This window comes from Sphaeramia orbicularis, unplaced genomic scaffold, assembly GCF_902148855.1.
Source record: "Sphaeramia orbicularis unplaced genomic scaffold, fSphaOr1.1, whole genome shotgun sequence".
Taxonomy (NCBI): Eukaryota; Metazoa; Chordata; class Actinopteri; order Kurtiformes; family Apogonidae; genus Sphaeramia; species Sphaeramia orbicularis.
The window spans coordinates 49,116-71,578 of NW_021941654.1; the positions used below are offsets into that span (position 1 = coordinate 49,116).

At 40.6% G+C, this 22,463-nt stretch overlaps 1 protein-coding gene across 1 annotated transcript in view; it reads right to left on the bottom strand.

Annotated features, from left to right (window-relative positions):
- Positions 1–326: 326 nt before the first annotated feature.
- Positions 327–22,463, bottom strand: part of LOC115416721 (centrosomal protein of 131 kDa-like) — a 67,530-nt gene continuing 45,393 nt past the window's right edge. Inside the window, 11 exon segments of the mRNA XM_030130566.1 lie at positions 327–888; positions 4,282–4,342; positions 12,243–12,439; positions 13,219–13,421; positions 13,481–13,556; positions 13,558–13,614; positions 14,863–14,937; positions 16,801–16,918; positions 17,035–17,142; positions 18,663–18,864; positions 20,484–20,586. Coding sequence (XP_029986426.1) covers positions 817–888; positions 4,282–4,342; positions 12,243–12,439; positions 13,219–13,421; positions 13,481–13,556; positions 13,558–13,614; positions 14,863–14,937; positions 16,801–16,918; positions 17,035–17,142; positions 18,663–18,864; positions 20,484–20,586 — 1,272 coding nt within the window. The 3' untranslated portion in view covers positions 327–816.

Here is a 22,463-nt window from a genome sequence, read left to right on the forward strand (position 1 = left end):
CCCTCTTTTCCTCCTCCTCTTAATCTTCTCCTCTTTCTCCATCCTGTGCTTCTTTGTAAACTCCTCTCTTTTCCTCCTCCTCCTCTTAATCTTCTCCTCTTTCTCCATCCTGTGCTTCTTTGTAAACTCCTCTCTTTTCCTCCTCCTCCTCTTAATCTTCTCCTCTTTCTCCATCCTGTGCTTCTTTGTAAACTCCTCTCTTTTCCTCCTCCTCCTCTTAATCTTCTCCTCTTTCTCCATCCTGTGCTTCTTTGTAAACTCCTCTCTTTTCCTCCTCCTCCTCTTAATCTTCTCCTCTTTCTCCATCCTGTGCTTCTTTGTAAACTCCTCTCTAAACTCTTTGTTCGCTCCTCGGCCTTGGAGGCCACAGATCCTGTAATTAGCTCCGCCTCAGGACTGAACACATGACTCGACAGAGGACAGGGGGACTTCGGGGGTGGGGGGGAGGCGGGGGTATGGGGGGCGGTTCAGAGTCAGATCTAGTCCTTCACAGTCCTGTTTTCACCCTGGAGCGGAGCAGGTCTGGGCTGGTCTCAGAAACATCTGGAACTGGTCTCCCAGGAACAGCGATGCATTCCTGCCGCCCCCCCACCCCCACGTGGAGAGGGGGAGGGGGAGTCACAGAGGAACTACACATGAAGAAGAGGAGCAGGTCCACCTGGTCCTGGTCCTGGTCCACGTTAGACTTTAACATGAGGTAGAGGACGACGTCTGCAGATCCACAGGTCTGGACTGGGGGGGGGGGGGGGGGGGGGGGGCTCTGGGATCAGGGCAGATCAGGTGGGTCCAGGACGGGCTGACCCGGTCCGGTCCGGTTCACTTCTCCAGGAGCTGCTTCCTCTGCTGCTCCCATAGGGCCTCCAGATGTTCCGCCCTCTTCACGGCAGCCTATCAGAGGAGACAACCGGTTAAAACTCGCTGTCAATCACCCAAAACCACATCCGGGCCCCCGTCGACCTGGAACTGGGTCAGAAACACTGGACACCAGAACAGAGACGACCGTGACCGGGTCACAGGATACCAAGCCCACTATTTAAAAGCAGTGTCAATAATACCAGAACCCACAGGAGGACGGACTCAGTTCTGTTGTGATCCAACGTCTTCATCTGAAACAGGTTCAGGTCACACCTTCATCATGTTCAACAGAACAAACACAAACACAGACATGAATATTTTCAGCGCTTTCGGGTTTCCATTCAGTTCGGTTCACACTGAACTAAAGGAACTGTTTTAGGAAATGGTTTTGTTTTGTCACAATTAACGCCTTAACTCAGATGAATCCATCGTCCTGATGAATGTGAGTGTCAAAGTGAACCTGCAGCAGAACGCCTGAACCAACACATGTGGGTCCGTTTGACCCAGTCCAGATGGAACAGAACCAGCAGAACCGACCCACACAGATGGACGACAGCGAACAGCCTGCTGTCCTCTGGATGGAATATGAGGAGAAGCTCCAGACGGACCAGTGGACCCACAGACGGTGTGAGCTGCAGAACATTCCCTCCAACACTTCAGATCCAACAGCAGGTCTGGGGTCGGGTTAGCGCTGCGGCTAAGGCTACGGTGTCCTGGCATGGACAAAGCCGCTCAGTGCACATACATTCACTTCTGTCTTGAGTCTGTTTGTTCATTTGTTCATCCAAAATGAAACGTGATAAATATAGATTAAAAATGAATGATATTTAATCAGAATTAATAGAAATGTATCCACAGCAACCCTGTATTTCATCTGATTCAATATTTGAATCGTTTGGCAGCACTGATTTTTTTGTACTTCTTCTTTTAGTCACTGGTTTTTTTTTTCTGTTTTTCTGTTTTTAACTCTTACACCTCCTCACATTTATAACTAAATGTCAAATATCACTGGTTTTCTTCCAAATTAAATACTGATATTAGTGAAAAACTGTGGTTTCAATGGAAGTCAATGAGAGAAACCAGAGGGAGAATCTGACACTAAGAAAAAATACAAACGACATCCAATCAGGTTAGTTGTTCATCTTTGACATATTCAAGACTCTAATCATAACTAATGTTCCCATCCACCTACTATTTATATAGGGACAATATTTACATTTTTGTGTGTGTTTTTAATAAATCACTCAGAATTCAAATAATTAAACTATTCTATTTGGATTCTTAAATATGTACGTCTTCTGGACTGTTTTTAACAGATATGAGTAAAGTGAACATTTCATGTGTCCAACTCTGAACTAAGTCAAATTAATCTGATTATTTTTCAATTCATTTACATTTTAACTAACTCAAAACACTTTGAAAACATAAAAAACCCCTCATGTATGAACTGATCTAACACTAGTCTCGTTTCTGTTGACCCTCTACTTGTGTATAAACATTTACCTCATGGAAAGAATGACAATTTCGCCAACACTCATTTTTTGATGAAAAGTTTTTGTGCCGGCAAGAGGTGGTTTTTCAGGCGTAGTGAAATTGGTATTTCATACAAAACTGCAGTGGAAAGACCTTTTTGCACAACTAGAATCACATGAAGAAAAAAACGGATGTTGACGGACGTTACAACAAAAGAAGAAGAAGAGTTTAAACCAAACCTGTGTGTGTGTGTGGACACGGCAGGAAACCCAAGTACGAGAGGAGGAACAGCATTCTAAACACAAAACTACACCCACTGAGGTTCATCCACATGTTTATGGAACGACTTCTCGTGTCATCTCGCGATAATAAATAAACAAATCATCACATTTGTGATTTAGTGGAAAAACCAACATTACGCACTTGTGTTTTTTGCACATGTAGTAAATATGGGTTAATACTAGTGGTTCATGTGTTTAGTTCAGTTCTATGTTGTGTCAGTCTGATTAATATTCCAATGTATTAAGTCCAATAATCACCAATAATCAAATAAATAAAGACACGGATTTAAAGGTAACTTACTCGACAAAAACTAAACCTTTTACACAGTAGACCAAACTGGAGGAGTCTGTTCTTCAGTGATTTAGTGAAAGCTTCAGAACCGTCCTGTTGTAGAAGCAGTTGGAGGAGCTTCAGTTCTGTCTTCATGAACCCACGGCCGCGTTCACAATGACCTGTCCACATCCGCCACATCAACTAGATCCCTGTGGTGCAGCCTGTGTGGACGCTGTGATGGGAGTCCAGATCAGGACGGGCTCACGTCAGGTGGTTTTCAGTTCCTGCTGTGACTCCTGTATCTGAAGACGTGGATCTGAGCCCGGTGGACTCATTAATTATTAAAGCTGCTGTTTTTAGTCTGCGAACGACTGAAAAATGACACGATTCCGACTCGGATTCGACACCTTCACTTCTTTAACAGACTTTGAGACGATGCGAGGATGAGTTTTAACCATTCAAACCAAACCGTCATCTACAGTAGTGGTGTCAAACATACGGCCCGTGGGCCAAAACCAGCCCACAAAGGGTCCAATCCAGACCGAGGGATGAAGTTATGAAATGAAAAAATAACACTGATGATATTAACAATCAATGATGTTAAAATCCTTTTTGTTCTGGTTCCACATTCAGACGTCTCCTCTAAATGTAAAGGAAATATGCAGGTTTTCGTCTCAGACCCTCCTGAACAGGACGTGACAGCTGGAGACATGACGTGTCCACATATTTATGTCCACAGAGTTCAGAAACATCAGGATTTCACCAAAGTTTAATGGGAGATTTTTCTTCCTCAGTCAGATGTGAAGAAAGTAGATGACAGATGAGGATTAGGGCCCCTGGAAAAAAAATTAAGGTCCAGTATATTCTTTATTATTATTAACTTTAATAATAATAATAATAACAACTCTAACTTTTTTTCCCATAATAATAATAATAATAATAATAATAATAATAATAACTATATTGAACCTTATTTTATTTTTTTTAATTATTCTGAGAAAAAAGTCAACCTTTTTTCTCAGAATTTTGACTTTAAACTCAGAGTTCTGACTTTAAGAATATGGCTAAAATAATAATATAAAAAAATATACTGGACCTTAATTTTATTTTTTTTTCCTAATCCTCTTCTATAGTAGATGGTTAGTTGTGGGAGAAAATTATTATTTACAGTCAGAGCAGGAAAAATATTTTAGAAATTTAGAGGAAGAACATTTAAAATCAGTCATGAATTTAAAAAAAAAAAAAATCAATGTTGAGAGAACTTAAGTCAACGCCACCTCTGAAAAACAAATGTAATCCTCTTCTGCTGTCTGACCCACGCACTGGGCTGTTCATTCTAACGTTCATGTCGTCAGGTTTTACAGGTTTTAAAGGTCTGTGTTTTCATTCGTTTCTCACCTCGTGCTGCTTCCGGAGGTTATTGACAGTTTCATCTTTCTTTAAAATGGCCGCTTTCACCCTGAGAAATAAAAAAAAAAAGAGGTAAAGTTTAATAAGATGTGGTCATGTGACATCTGCTGATTTCACCTGCAAATGGAAACAAATGGAAGACGTAAAAACAGAACCAAAACAGGACCATGGAGGTGAACTCTTCACAAATACAAAAAAATAAGACTGCATGGAAATATTAATGACATTATTTCAACACATAGTACAGTTCAGTTCCACATACAGGCTCAGTGACCATATTTATGGAAGTCAGTTGAATGTGAAAACCCCAAAGCCACATGAACTTTAGATAGTTTTGCTATTGAGAAGTTGACCAACATGAGAAGCAACAATTTCAACAAAAATGGCAACAATGGAACATTTATTATGTAAAGTGAAAAAAAAAGGTGAAAACAGCACAAAAGACGATGAAAACAAAATACAAGATGAAAAGTCTAATGCTGTGATCAGATAAACTGATGGTTTACTTCAGCTGTGACTCAGCCGCTGCTGTCTTCATATTATTAGTTTTATTTGTCAGGGTGTCTGCAGGTTTGAGGAAGCTGAATCTAAAGACTTTTTTTAGACATTTTTCTTGTCGTCTTTGGCCAAATCTCAGACCCTATATTCACATAAATATCAGTCCAATGGGCCTCATAGTTATTATAGACCAAATGCACAAAAAATACACAAAAGAATACATTAAAATAGCCCCAAATATGTTAATCATACAGTAAAATACACAAAACACATGTTAACGTTCACAAAAAAAGTACTCTAATGCAACAAAACAGGCTAATTACATGATCAGTGTTTGTGCAGGTTTGACGAAGCTGAATTTATGACTTTTTTGAAACATTTTTTTCGTCATCTTTTGGTCAAATTTCAGACCTTCCGTTCACTGGCCTCAATTATTATAAATCAAATGCACAAAAAAATACATAAAAAAATACACTAAAATAGCTAAAATAGTTTGCAGTAAAATAAGAAAAATAAAGTAAATTTAAAAAAAAAGATAAAAATACACAACAATGCACTAATACTGTATATAACATAAAAACAAACTGAAAAAAAATCATTAAAAAAAGAGAATGCAGTTGCAAGTAAACAAGCATATGTGCCCACACTTAAAGTGGCACATACACACATACGGGGTACGCTTCAAACTGTCTACTGATGGTGGTGGGACAACACCAGGCTCATACTGACATTTAAAAGGACATTTAGGCCCAGTTCAAAATGTTCCATGTATCTTCCTTGGGACAATGATAACAAAGTTTGTTCACAGTTTTGAGAAATTTAGGTTTTTGAATTTTTGACACTTTTTAAAAAAAATATTCCACATGTGCCTTCACCTGGTCCACATTCTGTTGGTTTACAGCGTCTGAACAGCCCCCACAGTGGAGGGTTTTCAGGCTTGTCTTAAAACCCCCTTTTATTCTCTGGCTTTTAATTCCATGTGAGTTGTGTGGTCCTCTGTGTCTTATATTTATTTATTTTATTACTTTTAACTCTTTGCTTTTACTGTTTTTTACAGAGCATTCTTGTAGTTTTATGTACTGATTTATTGTTTTGACTGTATTTCTTTTAATTGTTTTATTGTTTTTATGATGTGCAGCACTTTGGAAATGTTCTTGTTTAAATGTGCTTTAGAAATAAAGTGAACTGGACAGAACATGTGAATGGTGAGTGATATCAGTACAGTTACTATTGAACACTGACAGGAAATCATATGTCAGCTCACATGTGTTCACAGCTCTTCTGTGTCTGTGTTCAGATTAAATCAGTGTCAGTGAATCCAAAGGAACTTTGTGTTGGTAAATGACAGTTGTTCAAATGGACAGGATTTCAGTTCTGTTCAACATGTTGATGCTCATATGAACTATGTTTTCAGCTCCAAAATGTCCCATTTCAGCACAATTAATGCTATATTTTCATGTCACAAATGGACAAGTTCTATTTGAACTGAACTGAGCTGAAAAACAAATCTTCTCTTCTTTTGGATTCCCCAGTTTTTCTTCCCAGATTCTCTCCTCCATATCACATGTTTATTTGTACAGGTTCAATCTGGAGTATGGTGCTGATCCATCCTGCTTCTGTTCCACCAATACATACATGAAGAATGGCACACAGCACTGTTTACATCAACACTTTTTACAATAAGAAGCATTTTTAGACAAAGAACAATTCTAGATTGTTCTTTCCTCTTTAGTCTGATGCTAAACTATCCAATAAATAATAGTGCTCCTAGTTTTTGCACAGGGATCATTAGTGTAAACGCTGACATGGCTGCAGAGCATCAGTATGATGGGATCCACAACAACCATGTCACATCCGTCCACTGACACATTTAGTGTTTTTGTGTCAGCTGGGATTGTTTTAGATCCACAATAGCAACATTTATGAAGAAGAGCACAATTAGCAATAGGAAGTCTATCAGTTTATTCCTAATAAAGTACTGGGACTGACCAGAGCATCATGGGTAATGTCACGTCCGTCCACCAGCAAAAGTTTTCACATCCACGTGCTATTCCAAATCCAATATTTATGAAAATAGAGCTTCCACTGTCAGAGAATATCAGTAGTCTGTGCACAAATGGATTAGCATTATTTACACACACTTCTGTGACTGTAGGACAACTGTTTTGGACACAAATGGACACTCATTTGACCCCCGAAGGACATTTGAGCTGATATGGACTTGGATTTGGGTCCGTGACCTTTGACCTTGCAAATTCTATTTGGTGTTGATTCTTGATGGAACATGGCGGTGAGACGCAGGGACACTGGTCCTATTTTTAGCTGTCTTCGTCCTCTTTTGTGATGGTGGTTTTGGCTCCACCCCCCAGAGGCTTTTTTTAACGCTGACATAAACTGGACAGCAGCTCAGAGAAGCCGACGGTGTTCAAGAGTCTGGAAAACCTGGAATGCACCCGGTGACACAGGAGACCCGCTGTTGTCCTGCAGTACTAATGATTCACCGGCTGAAAAGACGTCAGATAAGATCATGTGAACACGGACACATCTGAAGAAGACACAAGCCTATCTGTGGAAAAAAAAAGACCCCGTGAGAGTGGGAGGAAACCCCGTCCACAGCAGATGTAGGTCAGCGGCGGCCTCCAGCACTTAAAGCATTGTGGACGGATCCAGGTGGAACAGGAATGTTGACACATGACTTAAAGCTGCTGTTCACAACCAACAAAGGCTGGAAACTTTAGCGCAGGGCTGGGTCTGAGCCAGCGTCTACGAGCGCAGAAACACAAGACCAGCAGCCCCCCCCCCCGATTAATGTCAGCGTGGAACTCAATAAGGTTAATAAACAGAGGGTCTGGGCGCCGGGTTTACCGCGGCCTTTAAGTGTCTGAAAATAGCCCATCAAGGGAGCGCTTCCATTAGACGGGGTCAGAGGTCACGCCTAGTTTCCACATGGAAGAGTGAAAGTGAGTCAGGGAGTCCCCTCAGGACCCGAGGAGCCCTGGGTTCAGACGTGGCTTTGGTCATGTGACTAAAACCTGTGCCTCCTTTTTGTCATTCTTCATTTTATTTATTTATTTAGACGAGGACAACGACAGGATACATGAACCACTGGTTCCAGACTTTTGCATCTACTGACCCCAGTTTTACATCACAGACTTCTGTCCACCACAGACATTCAGAACTGAGTTTTTCATCATGTAGCAGTTTACTATATAATGTTGTAAATAAACGTTAACGTTGGAGGACATTTAGTCTGTATAATGTCTGTTATTGTGGACATTTAGTCTGTATAATGTCTGTTATTGTGGACATTTAGTCTGTATAATGTCTATTATTGTGGACATTTAGTCTGTATAATGTCTGTTATTGTGGACATTAGTCTGTATAATGTCTGTTACTGTGGACATTTAGTCTGTATAATGTCTATTACTGTGGACATTTAGTCTGTATAATGTCTGTTATTGTGGACATTTAGTCTGTATAATGTCTGTTATTGTGGACATTTAGTCTGTATAATGTCTATTATTGTGGACATTTAGTCTGTATAATGTCTGTTATTGTGGACATTTAGTCTGTATAATGTCTATTATTGTGGACATTTAGTCTATATAATGTCTGTTACTGTGGACATTTAGTCTGTATAATGTCTGTTATTGTGGACATTTAGTCTGTATAATGTCTATTATTGTGGACATTTAGTCTGTATAATGTCTATTATTGTGGACATTTAGTCTGTATAATGTCTGTTACTGTGGACATTTAGTCTGTATAATGTCTATTATTGTGGACATTTAGTCTGTATAATGTCTGTTATTGTGGACATTTAGTCTGTATAATGTCTGTTATTGTGGACATTTAGTCTGTATAATGTCTGTTATTGTGGGCATTTAGTCTGTATAATGTCTATCATTGTGGACATTTAGTCTGTATAATGTCTGTTATTGTGGACATTTAGTCTGTATAATGTCTGTTATTGTGGGCATTTAGTCTGTATAATGTCTATTATTGTGGACATTTAGTCTGTATAATGTCTGTTACTGTGGACATTTAGTCTGTATAATGTCTGTTATTGTGGACATTAGTCTGTATAATGTCTGTTATTGTGGACATTTAGTCTGTATAATGTCTGTTATTGTGGACATTTAGTCTGTATAATGTCTATTATTGTGGACATTTAGTCTGTATAATGTCTGTTATTGTGGACATTTAGTCTGTATAATGTCTGTTATTGTGGACAGAGGCAGTAAATCCAGGTGCAGATTAAAGGTCAGGATCTGAACAGTCAGTCCAGCTGGAATTTACAAAGAAAACTGAACAAACAAGAACTGAAACTAAGAATGATGAAAGAGCTGCAGCATCTGAAACTGACCACAGTGAACATGTGACACAAACAGAACCACAGACAAAACAGAACCACATATAAAGAGAATCACACATGAACAGAACCACATGAACAGAACCACACATGAACAGAATCACACATGAACAGAATCACACATGAACAGAACCACACGAACAGAACCACACATGAACAGAATCACACATGAACAGAACCACACATGAACAGAATCACACATGAACAGAATCACACATGAACAGAACCACACATGAACAGAATCACACATGAACAGAACCACACATGACAGACCACACATGAACAGAATCAACATGAACAGAACCACACATGACAGAACCACACATGAACAGAACCACACATGAACAGAACCACACATGAACAGAACCACACATGAACAGAACCACACATGAAACAGAACCACACATGAACAGAATCACACATGAAACAGAACCACACATGAACAGAACCACACATGAACAGAATCACACATGAACAGAATCACACATGAACAGAACCACACATGAACAGAACCACACATGAACAGAATCACACATGAACAGAACCACACATGAACAGAACCACACATGAACAGAACCACAGTTGGTCTTTTATGGCTCAGCTCTGTCAACTCACCATATGTTTTTTATTAGTAATTTTTTTATATTTTTTTCAATTACTATAAATTCCCCATTTGAATGCCAGGCGCCCCCCTGTGGGCTCCAGACCCTCAGGTTGGAAAACACTGCATGACCCTTACACAGGACAGCTGTACTGGAGCAGGCTGTAGCACTAGTGCTGATGTCCAGCTGTGGTCCTGTTCAGGCTGGTGTTAGCTCCAAACAGACATGAATCCAAAGTAAAACCCATAACAACAGTCCAAATGCGTTTCTATAACTCCATCTACGTACAAAGGTCATTCCCATCCAACCGTTCACTCTTATTGGTCCCGCTGCAGTCCGTCACACACACTCTACACATGTTTACATCACATGACCTCATGTCTCCAGGGCTGTTTTCCACCATGTGGGAGAATGTGTGATAGTTTGGAATGGTTAGTTCTGTTGGTCATGTGATCCACTGTCACATGCACCCTTCACGATCTAATATGGTCCTATGGCACAGCCCTAATGTTGACCTCCATGTATGTTCAGATGTAGGTCTACAGACGTCCGCTGATCACACTGAACCCGTTCACTGTTCATTTACGCTGGTCTTTCTACTGGAACTTCTGTGAATCCGTCATAAATGCAGGTGAACCTCTGTACGTATGTGATGACACCTGAAGACATCCACCACCAGCACTGACACCACTGTCTCTGATCTGTTCTATCAGACTCTGGAAGGCTGAAGTTATTTTAGCCCCAGTTCAGATCATTTCCAGAACATGCTGCAGCTGTAATCTCCTCCTGACAAACACATCGTCTTCTACACAACGGGGTCATTGATATCATAAAAATAACTCCAGCGGCACAGATCAGACCGGTGGATGGAATCAAAGCACAGTTTATCGGAGTCGGATCCACGTCTGCACGGCTTCAACAAAAATAAAGCAGTAAAACAAAACGACAGAGTGACCGTCGGTGGACAGACACACCGTTAACGTATCAGCATCGGCGTCACTGACAGAGACGAAACCCAGGATGTTTTTAGAAAGTGTCCTTGAAGTGAAGGACGGGAATGAAACTGTACAAACAAACATCAAACCTGGACCAAAGACCATCTGTTGAATGCATGTCACAGCCCACGGATCCTGAAAAGGCCTCACATTTGTCCGAAATGAAGGCCTTAATTCTACTTAAAATGTAGAATTTATCCTTAAATCTGACACTTAAAGGTCTTCAAAATCCCACAAATAAATGACATTTGTTATATTTTCTATGTGAATCTTTGTACAATGAAGTGAAAAATGTCTTCAAAAGTCAGAAATTCAGCTTCATCAAACCTGCAGATTCCCAAATGATGTTTTTATCATATTTTTTATATATATATACAGGGTGGGGAAGCCAAATGTACACTGAACATGTAGTTGTTTTTTCTCAGCAGACACTACGTCAGGTGTTTTGAACCCAAACATATACTGATGTCATAATCATACCTAACACTATTATCCATACGTTTTCACAACTTTTGCCCATATGAGTAATCAGGAAAGCAAACGTCAAAGAGTGTGTGATTTGCTGAATGCACTCGTCACACCAAAGGAGATTTCAAAAATAGTTGGAGTGTCCATAAGACTGTTTATAATGGAAAGAAGAGAATGACTATGAGCAAAACTATTACCAGAAAGTCTGGAAGTGGAGGAAGCAACAAAAAACCTACCAAAGCTTTTATTAAAGCTCTCAAATCCAAAATCCTAAAGGATCCAACCAAATCCATGAGAAAAATGACAATTGAACTTGAGGTAGACAACAAGAGCGTTAGAAATGCAGTAAAATAGGATCTGAAGATTTAAATTCTCATGACTTTCAATAAACTAATTGGTCATACACTGTCTGCCAATCCTGCCTCAATACATTGTAAATTTTGCTTCCCCACCCTGTATATATATATATGTCAGGGTAGAGACTGCGATCTGGTAGGATCGGCGATTCTACCAGTAGAGACTCCGATCGTAGTCTCTACTGGTAGAAACTCCGATCCAAACCCTAACCCTAACCCTAACCCTTCTACTGGCAGGATCGGAGTTTCTACCAGTAGAGACTACGATCGGAGTCTCTACTGGTAGAATCGCCGATCCAACCAGATCGCAGTCTCTACCCTAACATATATATATATATATATATATATATATATATATATATATATATACACACACACAGTATACACTGTACCTGTTGTGAAGCACATTGCGTCTGCCTTGTGCATACACAGTGTTCTGTAAATACAGTTGGATTGAACTGAATGGTTTTCGGTGTGAAACAGGAGGTGACGTGTTGGCTTTGCGTCCATCATGTGATGCAGTAAACTTAACCACAGCTCAGATGAAGGAGTGAAGCCTGCAGGTCTGAGTCTACTCAACCTGACCCTTGTGTCCTGCTGCTGCTCTGAGGACAGGACCTCTGAATGTTCTACGTGGGGCGTTCCTCTGGGTTCCTACCGTTGGTGCACCTCCGCCAGCTCCTCCTCCTTCTCCCTCGTCACCCTCTCCACCTCCAGCCGGAGGCGGGCTCTGACCTCCGACACCTCCGCCTTCATCCGCCGGTTCTCCTCCTCTGTCAGCACCAGCCGGTCGGCGAAGTCCTGCCGGATGACCTCGGCCAGGCTGCGGCGCTCGGCGGCCATCTTGTCTCTGGCCTGAGGGCGGAGTCAAGTAAAAATATTAGACTCCCACAAAGAACCAAGATTACAACCGCCACTACTCAGTAGTGTTCACACTTTAGAATAAAAGCACATGGCCCAAATATTAGAACGGATTTGGAACATAATGTTCAGCTCACTCTGCAGAATCTGGGGGAGCATATTATACACACTTTACACCTCATCTTATAAAAGGTCCTATTATTCATTACAATTTGTTTTAGGTCACAATTCAAAAGTTGTTCATTTTTGCACGATTTGTAAAATTCTGCTCCATCCACTAAAATCAGACATTAAATTCCTACACTAACACCTTCTACCAAGTGAGTACAAAATGTACACTGACACATTTAACATTTAACCTTTGACCTGGAACAAAAAATAATAATGTATATTCACCAATGTTGATGTTAATTATTAACATATACCAGGATCTAAAAAAAAAGTAATCAAATTTTTATGGAGTATATTGAAACAAATAAAATAAAATTGTGTTTTTTGTGTCAAACACTGTGTTTTTTGGGGGAATACCAAAAAAGTAAAAAAAAAATGAATGAATAAATAAATAAAATAAAATTTAAATGTGGGCGGGGCTTCATTCGGTCTGTTATAGCGGGTGTTTGACCTCTGACCTTTGTATAAGGTGCTGCTGGTGTTTGACCTCTGACCTTTGTGTGCAGTGCTGCTGGTGTTTGACCTCTGACCTTTGTGTGCAGTGCTGCTGGTGTTTGACCTCTGACCTTTGTGTGCAGTGCTGCTGGTGTTTGACCTCTGACCTTGGTGACGTCCTCCACCTCCTGCTCCTTCTGCCTCAGTAGACTCTGCAGGCGGATCAGCTCTCCCTCCGTCTCCAGCTGACGCTTCCTCAGCTCCTGCTGCTTCTCCACCGCCGCCTTCTCCGAGCGCTCCAGCTCCTTCAGCTCCGCCTCGTACTTGTCGCGGACGCGCTTCACCCTGACGCGGGAACGCCAACCGTCAGCTTCGTCACACAAACCAACAGCGCCGTTCTGAAGCCCGGCTCCGGTACCTGTTCTCCGCCGCCCCTCTCGCACTCCTCCTTGTCCTTGGTCACCTCCGCCTCCATCGCCAGGATCGCCAGGTTGAGCTCGCGGTCGTTTCTTCCGTCGCATCTCGTGTTTGAGAGCGACGGCCTGGGTTTTGAGCAGCTCCTCCTGCGGACGCAAATGACCCAGTTTAATTAGAGCCTCCAATTAAAACCCATCTGATCCAGGTACAGCCGAACACCGTCTGATTCCCCTGCATGTGTGATCGAAAGCATAAAGACCCACTGGTCAGCCACTGGTCAGCCACTGGTCAGTCAAATACTGGTCCACTCTCCGAACACACACGTTCCCTTCTGTGTATTTATACCCATACTATGAAGAAACCACACAGTTCTATTAACTGTATACGATGAAAACAAAAGAAAAATGTGTCAAAAACACTTTTTTTTTTTACAGTTTCAGCTGCTGTTATTTTCATTTTGTTGCATCTTTTTTAAAATCTTCTTTCTGTTTTGAAGTGTTTTTGCACATCGTGTTTGTCTCATGTCTTCTGCTTTACTTTAATCTTTGTATGTTTTTTACATCATGTTCGTCTTCTTTATCAGTTTTGTGTCATTTTTTTTAAATCTAATTTTAGAACATTTTCAAGAACTGCATCGCTTTTATTTTGATGCATCTTTTGTGTCATTTTTCATTTGTTGTATTTTGTATTGTTTTTATGGTGTTTTTTTCCATCCTGTTTGTCTTGTTTTTCCATGAGTTTGTTTTCATTTTGTTTCTTACATCCTGTTTGTCTCATGTCTTTTACATTACTTTCATCTTTTTGCCATTTTTTTGTATTTCACATTTTTATTTATTTTTTTTATTTAACCTTTATTCACCCATGCAAGCAATTAAGAACAGATTGTTATTTACAAATGCACATCATGTTTATCTTCTCTGTCATCAGTTTTATCTTGTTTTTTGTGTGTTTTTCATGTTATTGAGCGTTTTAGAACATTGTCAACCGCCGCATCATTTTCATTTTGTTGCGTCTTTTGCATCCTTTTTCATCTATTTGTGCTTTTTGTCTTGTTTTTATGTTGTTTTTGTTTTCTACATCCTGTTTGTCTTGTTTTTCCATCACTTTCATGCAGTTGCCTCGTCCGTCCAATCAGATCCTCGCCTCCTAAACCTGTGAACTTCTCTGAACAGTGTTTCTAAATGTTTCCTGATCCGATCCACCGCCCGAGGCCTTCCCCCTCATTCTGTTTAAGTGGAGGCTGGCGCTCCGTCAGCTGGAAATGTGCCGCCACCGCCTACGTCACTACATCCAATGGAAAAAACCAGGGTTTTATCAGGAAAACGGTGCGGCGGTCCCAGAACACTGGACCTGGGGCTGTGGAGGCTCTTCAGCTCTGTTGGACGTAAACAAACCTCTTTGTGCTTGTAGTTCTCCTCCCAGGCCTGTTTTTCTGCATCCAGTCGCTCCTGCAGCGCCTTCATCTCCGCCTGGTTACAAAACACAGCCTCAGATGAGTGAAGGATGCTGACATGTGAACAGGAAACACAGACAAAGGAGAAGGAAACACATGACGCTGGAACAGCAGCAGAATGAACGCTGCTCTGAAGAGAACTGCACGGTGAAAAAAAGGAAAGGAAAAACACCTCAAGTATAATTGTCCTTGAATTATTATTCTTCATGTGTAATTTTGATGCTAGTCAGTACATACTGACTGTATGTTCGACAGTAAAGTATGAACAGCAGTAAAAACTAAAGTTAGTGTACAAACAGCTTCTCTAAACCAAAGTGATCATATTTAGTCTGGCCTTCCTTCTACTCTTAATGTGTCTTTAATCCTTTTGATCACTTTCTGATTTCTGATTCCAGGTTTCATTCAACACATGTCAGATGTTTCTAACAGGTTTTGCTGTTTCTTGCCATGGGGTCAGAGGTCACACTGGCTTGAACCTTGAACCCATTTACTCCTGTTTCTTCTGGGTCTTTTAAGGCTGTGCACAGATGTCCTGTATTTTCTTGTTGCATCTGAAGAAAAGGGACTGAGAAATACATATGCATGTTGACATCAACGCTGCAAAAACAACTAATCTAAAGGACAAACCAAACTTCTGCACAGGACTGTATATATAAAAAAAAGATTAGATGAGGTGAGACTTTACTGATTCCAAAGTGGGGAGACTGACTGGAAAAAGCAACAGACAAACAATATCTAGATAAAAAAATGACAGTAGTAAGTGATAAAACTCTATGCACTACATACATATGTATTACATTACATACATATAGTTTCTTTTTTCTTACATTTTTTTCCTTTTTATTTATTTTTTTTTTTTTACACAAACACACACATATATACATATATGTGTGTGTGTGTGTGTGTGTTTCTGATTATTCCATATGAGTGAAGTCAAGGGAAGGTTCACATCTGGTCAAAAAAATGTAATTACAATAATCTACACCAAACTGACATTTCCAGGGTAATTATTTATATTTTCAGGAAAATGTATTTTAAAATGAGAAAAAAATGTTGACAAAAAAAAAAAAAAAAAAATTGGAGTATTTTAGTGAGTGTGACTGTTTGTCCAGTGTTTCAGTTTAGTTCTGTCATTCTGGGTTCATTTTATAAACTCTAGAAATAAACTACATTTATTCCAAATACACTGATATTTGACTATTATATTATTTATGTCATATTCTAAACACACAGTGTTTAAAATTAATAAATACATATGTCTATGCAAAATACATGTGAATATAATATTAATATTATTGGTATGTTGTAAATATTGTAAATAAATGTATATGATATAGATAATTTAAATAAAACTGTTTAATTTGATATTTCCTGTTGTTGTCCATCTGTGACGCTGACATTTGTCTAAACTCTTTATTTAGGTTTGATCATATATTTTTTTCCTTTATAATCAGTTACTGGGTGGTAAAATAGAGGGTTTAAGGTTTACACTGAATACATCTGAGGAGGAAAATGTCAGAGGAACTTCACTGTGGACAGCTGTGGAATTCTGGAAAAAAATATAGACGTAATTGTTTGTCCATGTGTGAGGCAGTAGTTTAAGATATTTTTCATTTTTAAATATTTAAACTAAATGTTGCCCTTTGAGTCTGTTTCAGATGGCATTTAGACCTTTACAGTTCTGTGGAATATTTGTCTGAAACTTGTCTGGTTCAACAGTTATCAGTCAAACAGTAGTGGGCGGTCCATCTGTGGCCCTTGACCCCGCCACATTTATAACAGCGTGAACCCCTCTTCATTTCTGTGTTTTACAGCTGGACATGGTCCTGGGTCATGGGCCCACAGATGGACCGGTCCTGGTCCTGGTCCTGTTTGTCACCTGGTGTCTCTCCTCCTGCTCGTCTCGGTTCTGGTCCAGTTCTCGTCTCAGGGCTCGTTCGGCCAAACAGCTGTTCTCCTCCAGCTGCCGTCGTACGTCCTCCAGCTCGGCCCGCTGCCTGCGACGCAACACAAGACTGAAGACCACCGCCGCCGTGGGGACACCGGAGAACAGGTGGACGCGGCGGACATACGGGACCACGAGTGGACCCGGATCTGGGCCGGGTGGACTCACCTCTCAGCCATCTGGGCCAGCCGGTCTTTCTCGTCGGCCACTTCTTTGTAGAGTCTCCTCCTCTGCTGCTGCAGAGATAACTCCTCCTCCTGAAGCTGCTTCTCATACCTGAAGCACAGACAGACACAGCTGAGGACCACTGGACCGGCTCTCATTTCACACCCACATGGGACCGATAAAGCCCTGGATCCACAGCACGACAGCTGCAAACAGAAGCTCCACACTCTACGGTTTACAGCAGCGGTTTCCAACCTTTTTTACTCCTGACCCCATTTTAACATCACAAATTTCTGGTGACCCCACACATTCAAAACAGAGACTTTTTTTTTGCTTAAATTAATTTGTTTTTGATCATGTAATAGTTTGCTATACTATGTTGTAAATAAACTATTACATGATCCAAAACAAATGAATTGCTACACTATGTTGTAAATAAGGCGACACGCTGGTGCAGTGGTTAGCACTGGTGCCTCAGACAGAAGGTCCTGGTTCCATTCCAACACCAGTCCATGGGGGTGGGACCTTTAGTCCATGGGGGTGGGGCCTTTCTGTGTGGAGTCTGCATGTTCTCCCTGTGTCTGCGTGGGTTCTCTCTGGTCCTCTGGCTCCTCCCACCATCCAAACACATGCTCTGATAGGTTAATTGGTTAATCTAAATTGCCCATAGGTGTGAATGTGACAGTGTTTGTTTGTCTCTATATGTTCAGCCCTGCGATGAACTGGAGACTTGTCCAGGGTGAACCCCGCCTTCGCCCCTGTGCAGCTGGGATAGGCTCCAAGAGACCCCCATGACCCTAGTGAGGATAAAGCGGGTTCAGAGAATGAATGAATGAATGAATGAACGTTGTAAATAAACATTAATTTCAGAAGACATTTAGTCTGTATAATGTCTATTATTGTGGACAGAGGCAGTAAATGCAGGTGTAGATTAAAGGTCAGGATCTGTCCAGTCAGTCCAGCTGGGATTTCCAAGGAGGACAATGAAACTGAACAAACAAGAACTGAAACTAGGAATGATGACAGAGCTGCAGCATCTGAAACTGACCACAATGAACATTTGACGCAGAAACAGAACCACAGTGCTGCAGTTTCACAACCACAGTTTGTCGTGTTTTTTATGTCTCAACTCACCATATATTTTTTATTAGTATGTTTTTTTGTGCTTTTTTTTTTTTTTTTATCAATTACTAGAAATTTCAGGCAACCCCATTTGAATCCCAGGCGACCTCACGTGGGGTCCCGACCCCAAGGCTGAAAAACACTGGTTTATGGCGTCTGTAAATACTGGATACAACAGTTTCATGTTTAAGTTGTATGTTTCTTTTTGTGGATTTGAAAACTGAAAATTTAAAAAATGGCTCTTTAGTTTGCACAGGTTGCCGACCCCTGGTGTAAAAAACATACTTCAGAGGTGAAAACCTGAAAATCTGCTGATGTTAAATCTAAGTGTCCTCCAGTTAAAAGTGAATAAACATGTCATCAGGGAAGCGGTATGGAAGTGTTTGGACCTGGCATACATGCAAACTCATATTTGAATGTTCCTCTGCAGACACATGCAGGAGCTTTAATGAAATGAGGACGCAGCGTGAAGAGCAGCTCCGGTCTTTGTGGTTTTTTTCCCATGATACCTCTGTCTGGCGGCGTCTCGCTCCCTCTGACACTGCTCGTCCTTGTCCTTCTCCAGCTGCTGCCGGAGCTCCTCGCTCTGCCGGACGAACCTCTGCGCCGCCCGCTCGTCGGCCTGCAGCAGCTCGGCCTCGTGCAGCGTCCGCAGCCTCTTCAGCTCCTGTTTGTGTTTGGAGATCAGCTTCTGGATCTCCGGCTCCAGACCTGGAGGAACGGCAGGAGGACGGAACGACGGACAACGAGCTTAGACAACAGGACTCAAACCGGGTCATATATATATATATATATATATATATATATATATATATATATTTATATATATATATATATATATATTTATATATTTATATATGTATGTAATGTATAATCATATTACAATAACCTGTAAATCAGTGGTTGCCAACCTTTTTTTGTCTCCTGACTCCATTTTAACATCACAAATTTCTAACGACCCCACACATTCAAAATGGAGACTTTTTTTTTTTTGTTGCTAAAATCAATTTGTTTTTGATCCTGTAATAGTTTTCTATCCTCTGTTTCAAATAAACATTAGTTTTAGACACATTTAGTCTGTATAATGTCTATTATTGTGGACAGAGGCAGTAAATGCAGGTGTAGATTAAAGGTCAGGATCTGTCCAGTCAGTCCAGCTGGGATTTACAAGGAGGACAATTAATACTGAACAAACAAGAACTGAAACTATGAATGATGACAGAGCTGCAGCATCTGAAACTGACCACAGAGAACATTAGACACAAACAGAAGCACAGTGCTGCAGTTTCACAACCCCAGTTTGTCTGGTCTGTTATGGATTGGGATTATCTCTGTCAACTCAGCACAGATTTTTATGAGTGAGTTTTTATTTTGATCAATTACTAGAAATTTCAGGCGACCCCATTTGAAGTCCAGGCGACCCCATGGTTGAAAAACACTGCTGTAAATAATGACAGCTCCAAACTTTTCTCTACGTTTAAGAGCGAAAAAAAAAAAAAAAAGAAAAAAAAGAAAAATTGTATGATGAAAATGTTTACATGTTCAAATGATCCTTTTTTAACTTTTCTGACATTAACACAAAGAGAAAAAATGTGCAGCTGTCATTCCCTCCACCAAGGAGGTTATGTTTTTGTTTTTCAGGATAACTCAAAAAATTATGGACGGATTTGGATGAAAATTTTAGTAAATGTTGATACTGGCACAAGGAACAAATGATTAAATGTTGGTGGTGATGGGGGGGGGGGGGGCACTGACCTGCCTTGGTGGAGGTCTGTGCTCTCTGAGTGCTTTTCTAGTCTACTTCTGTTCTTATGTTACTGCTCTGACCCACTTCAGATCAGACTGGTCTGAATGTGGAACCTGAACTAAATGATCGTTAATATCTTCAGTGTAATTTATTCCATATTTTCATCTCATGGGTCAGTTTGGACTCTTTGGCGGCTGATTTTGGTCCACAGGCCGTATGTTTGACGCCCCCGCACTGAAGACAGAATGACTTTTGCTCATTATTTAGCGTTTATCGGCGGTTGAGGTGCAGTAGTGCCACCTGGTGGACCGGAGTGGCTACCATCTCCTCTGCTCTGTTGGAAGTCCGACCTCTAGTGGTTAATCTGGGTTGGGTCCCGCATCTGACCTGGTTTCAAACCGGTCTGAAAACCTGACACCGGCCCCGCCCTGGTCTACTTAGTCACGGCTGACTTGGTGTCAGATCCTGTTTCTGTTGTTTGCTCTGATCGGATGTCTGCTGAACCGGGCTGAACTGGGCTGAGGTCCAGGCTGAGGTCCAGGCTGAACCGGGCTGAACCGGGCTGAGGTCCAGGCCTCCGTACCTTTCACTGTGATCTCCTTGATCTTCTTGGTTTTCTCGTCGATCCACTTCTCGCGGCGGACCTTCTCGGTGGCGCTCATCAGCTCCTTCAGCTTCTTGATCTCCTGCGCAGACACACAGCGGAAGGACGACAGTCAAACAGCCTGTACCAGTGTTTTCACAGCCAACACACACTAATGCCTCGTCCAAGTGGGTTTGTTTTATGACCAGACACTTCTGGACTTTAACCCTTTGCAGACGGTCGTGTCTCCGGCGCCACATTTCTGAATCCAGTCACTGAACAGTAACTCCTCAACTGTTGGTTCCAGGTCTGTCCAACTCATTTTAGTTCAGTTCCATATTTAGTCCAATTAGATCTGCAGTGGGCCAGACCAGTAAAATAATGACTTAATAACCTATAAATAATGATAAATCCAAGTTTTTCTTCTTGTTTTAGTACAAAAAACCCCAATTAAATAATGAAAATATTTACATTTTACAAAACAGATGTGAATAACCTGAAAAAACTGAAATTTCATTTGAAAAATTAGTGCAATTTGAACCCTCTCCTGCCTGGACTTCTTATTTCTACATGTGCATTCACACACAGTGTTCCATAAACATTTGGGAACAGACAGATATACAGACATATTGTTCAAATGTTGGAGTTTGAACTAAAATTTGAACAGTTTCTCCAATATTCCATCTGTTATTCTGAACACAACTGCAGATCCCAGTGGATCCATAAATGCACCAAACATTTAGGAACAGACAGAATATTGTTCAAACTGCACAGTTCAGGTTGTTCATCTGTGTTTTTATTTATGGATTTATTTGTGTTTTATTGTGAAAGAACAGTTTTGTAAATGTGAATATTTTCACAGTGTCATGTGATTTTTTCCCCATAATTGTTCACAGTAAATGTGTGTTTGTCATTCTTTCTGGTTTATTGTGTTGTTCTTTTGACTGGAGATCACATGTGTCTGTATGTGGAACCTGAACCAAAAGGATCTGGACCACCTGGACTGTTCAGGTTCATTTATGCACTTTCATCCTGCAGGGCCACAATGGAACCTTTTGGGAGGGGGCAGATTTGGCCCCCGGGCCGCATGTTTGACACCTGTGGATTATTCTATTGACAAAATCCAAATGTCATCTTTTATCTGAGATTGGGTTCTTTCTACTGGTCTACAACACATTAAGGTAGAAGCCTTCATTGGCTGAGGGGGAGGGGTGATAGTGGGCGGGGTATAGAGCAGCAGAGTGCAGTCGGTGAGAGAGACATGGTAGATTTTAATTACTTTAAGCAGTATTTTAGCGAGGTTTTCGCTGTGAATTCTTGTAAATAATTGTATATAATAGTGACAGTGCTGTTTTGCAGAGTTCTACTAGTGTGAACTGATGTGTTTTGGTTGAGTTTCAGCTTTTTTTCTAAGTTTTTACCTGCATTTTTCTGGTTTGTATAGTTCATTAATTGTTGTATTTTAGCCAAAAATATATATTTATATTTATATACATATATGTAAATCTATATGCAGAGCTATCCAAGGCATAAAAAGATGCAGTGTGGGTAAAAGAAGCAGATGATGAGTGTTTTTTAAGTGAAAAGAGGGGCTCCATCTAGTTATTGATATAATCTCATTCAGTTTCATTACGCACATTTACAGTTGTTTTTCATAATAAAACTTTTTTTTTGTTTTTTTGCTGTGACATACTGTTTTTTTGGTTTTGTTTTTGCAGTTCATCCAGCTGTTTATACAGACGAATACAGAAGCCTGTCACAAATAATTGCAACCATTTTGACATAAAGATAATTGTGACCGAGCTACGACCCAGTGAACAAACAGAACCAAATCCATGACACTGTTGACCACTTGTATCTGTAAATATACATTTACTCCAGTACATATTCTGCTCCTTCCTATCTTTCCAGTACTTTCTACTGCACCGCAACAAAGGCTATTATGTCAAACCAGAAAAAACTAATATACATCATGAACTG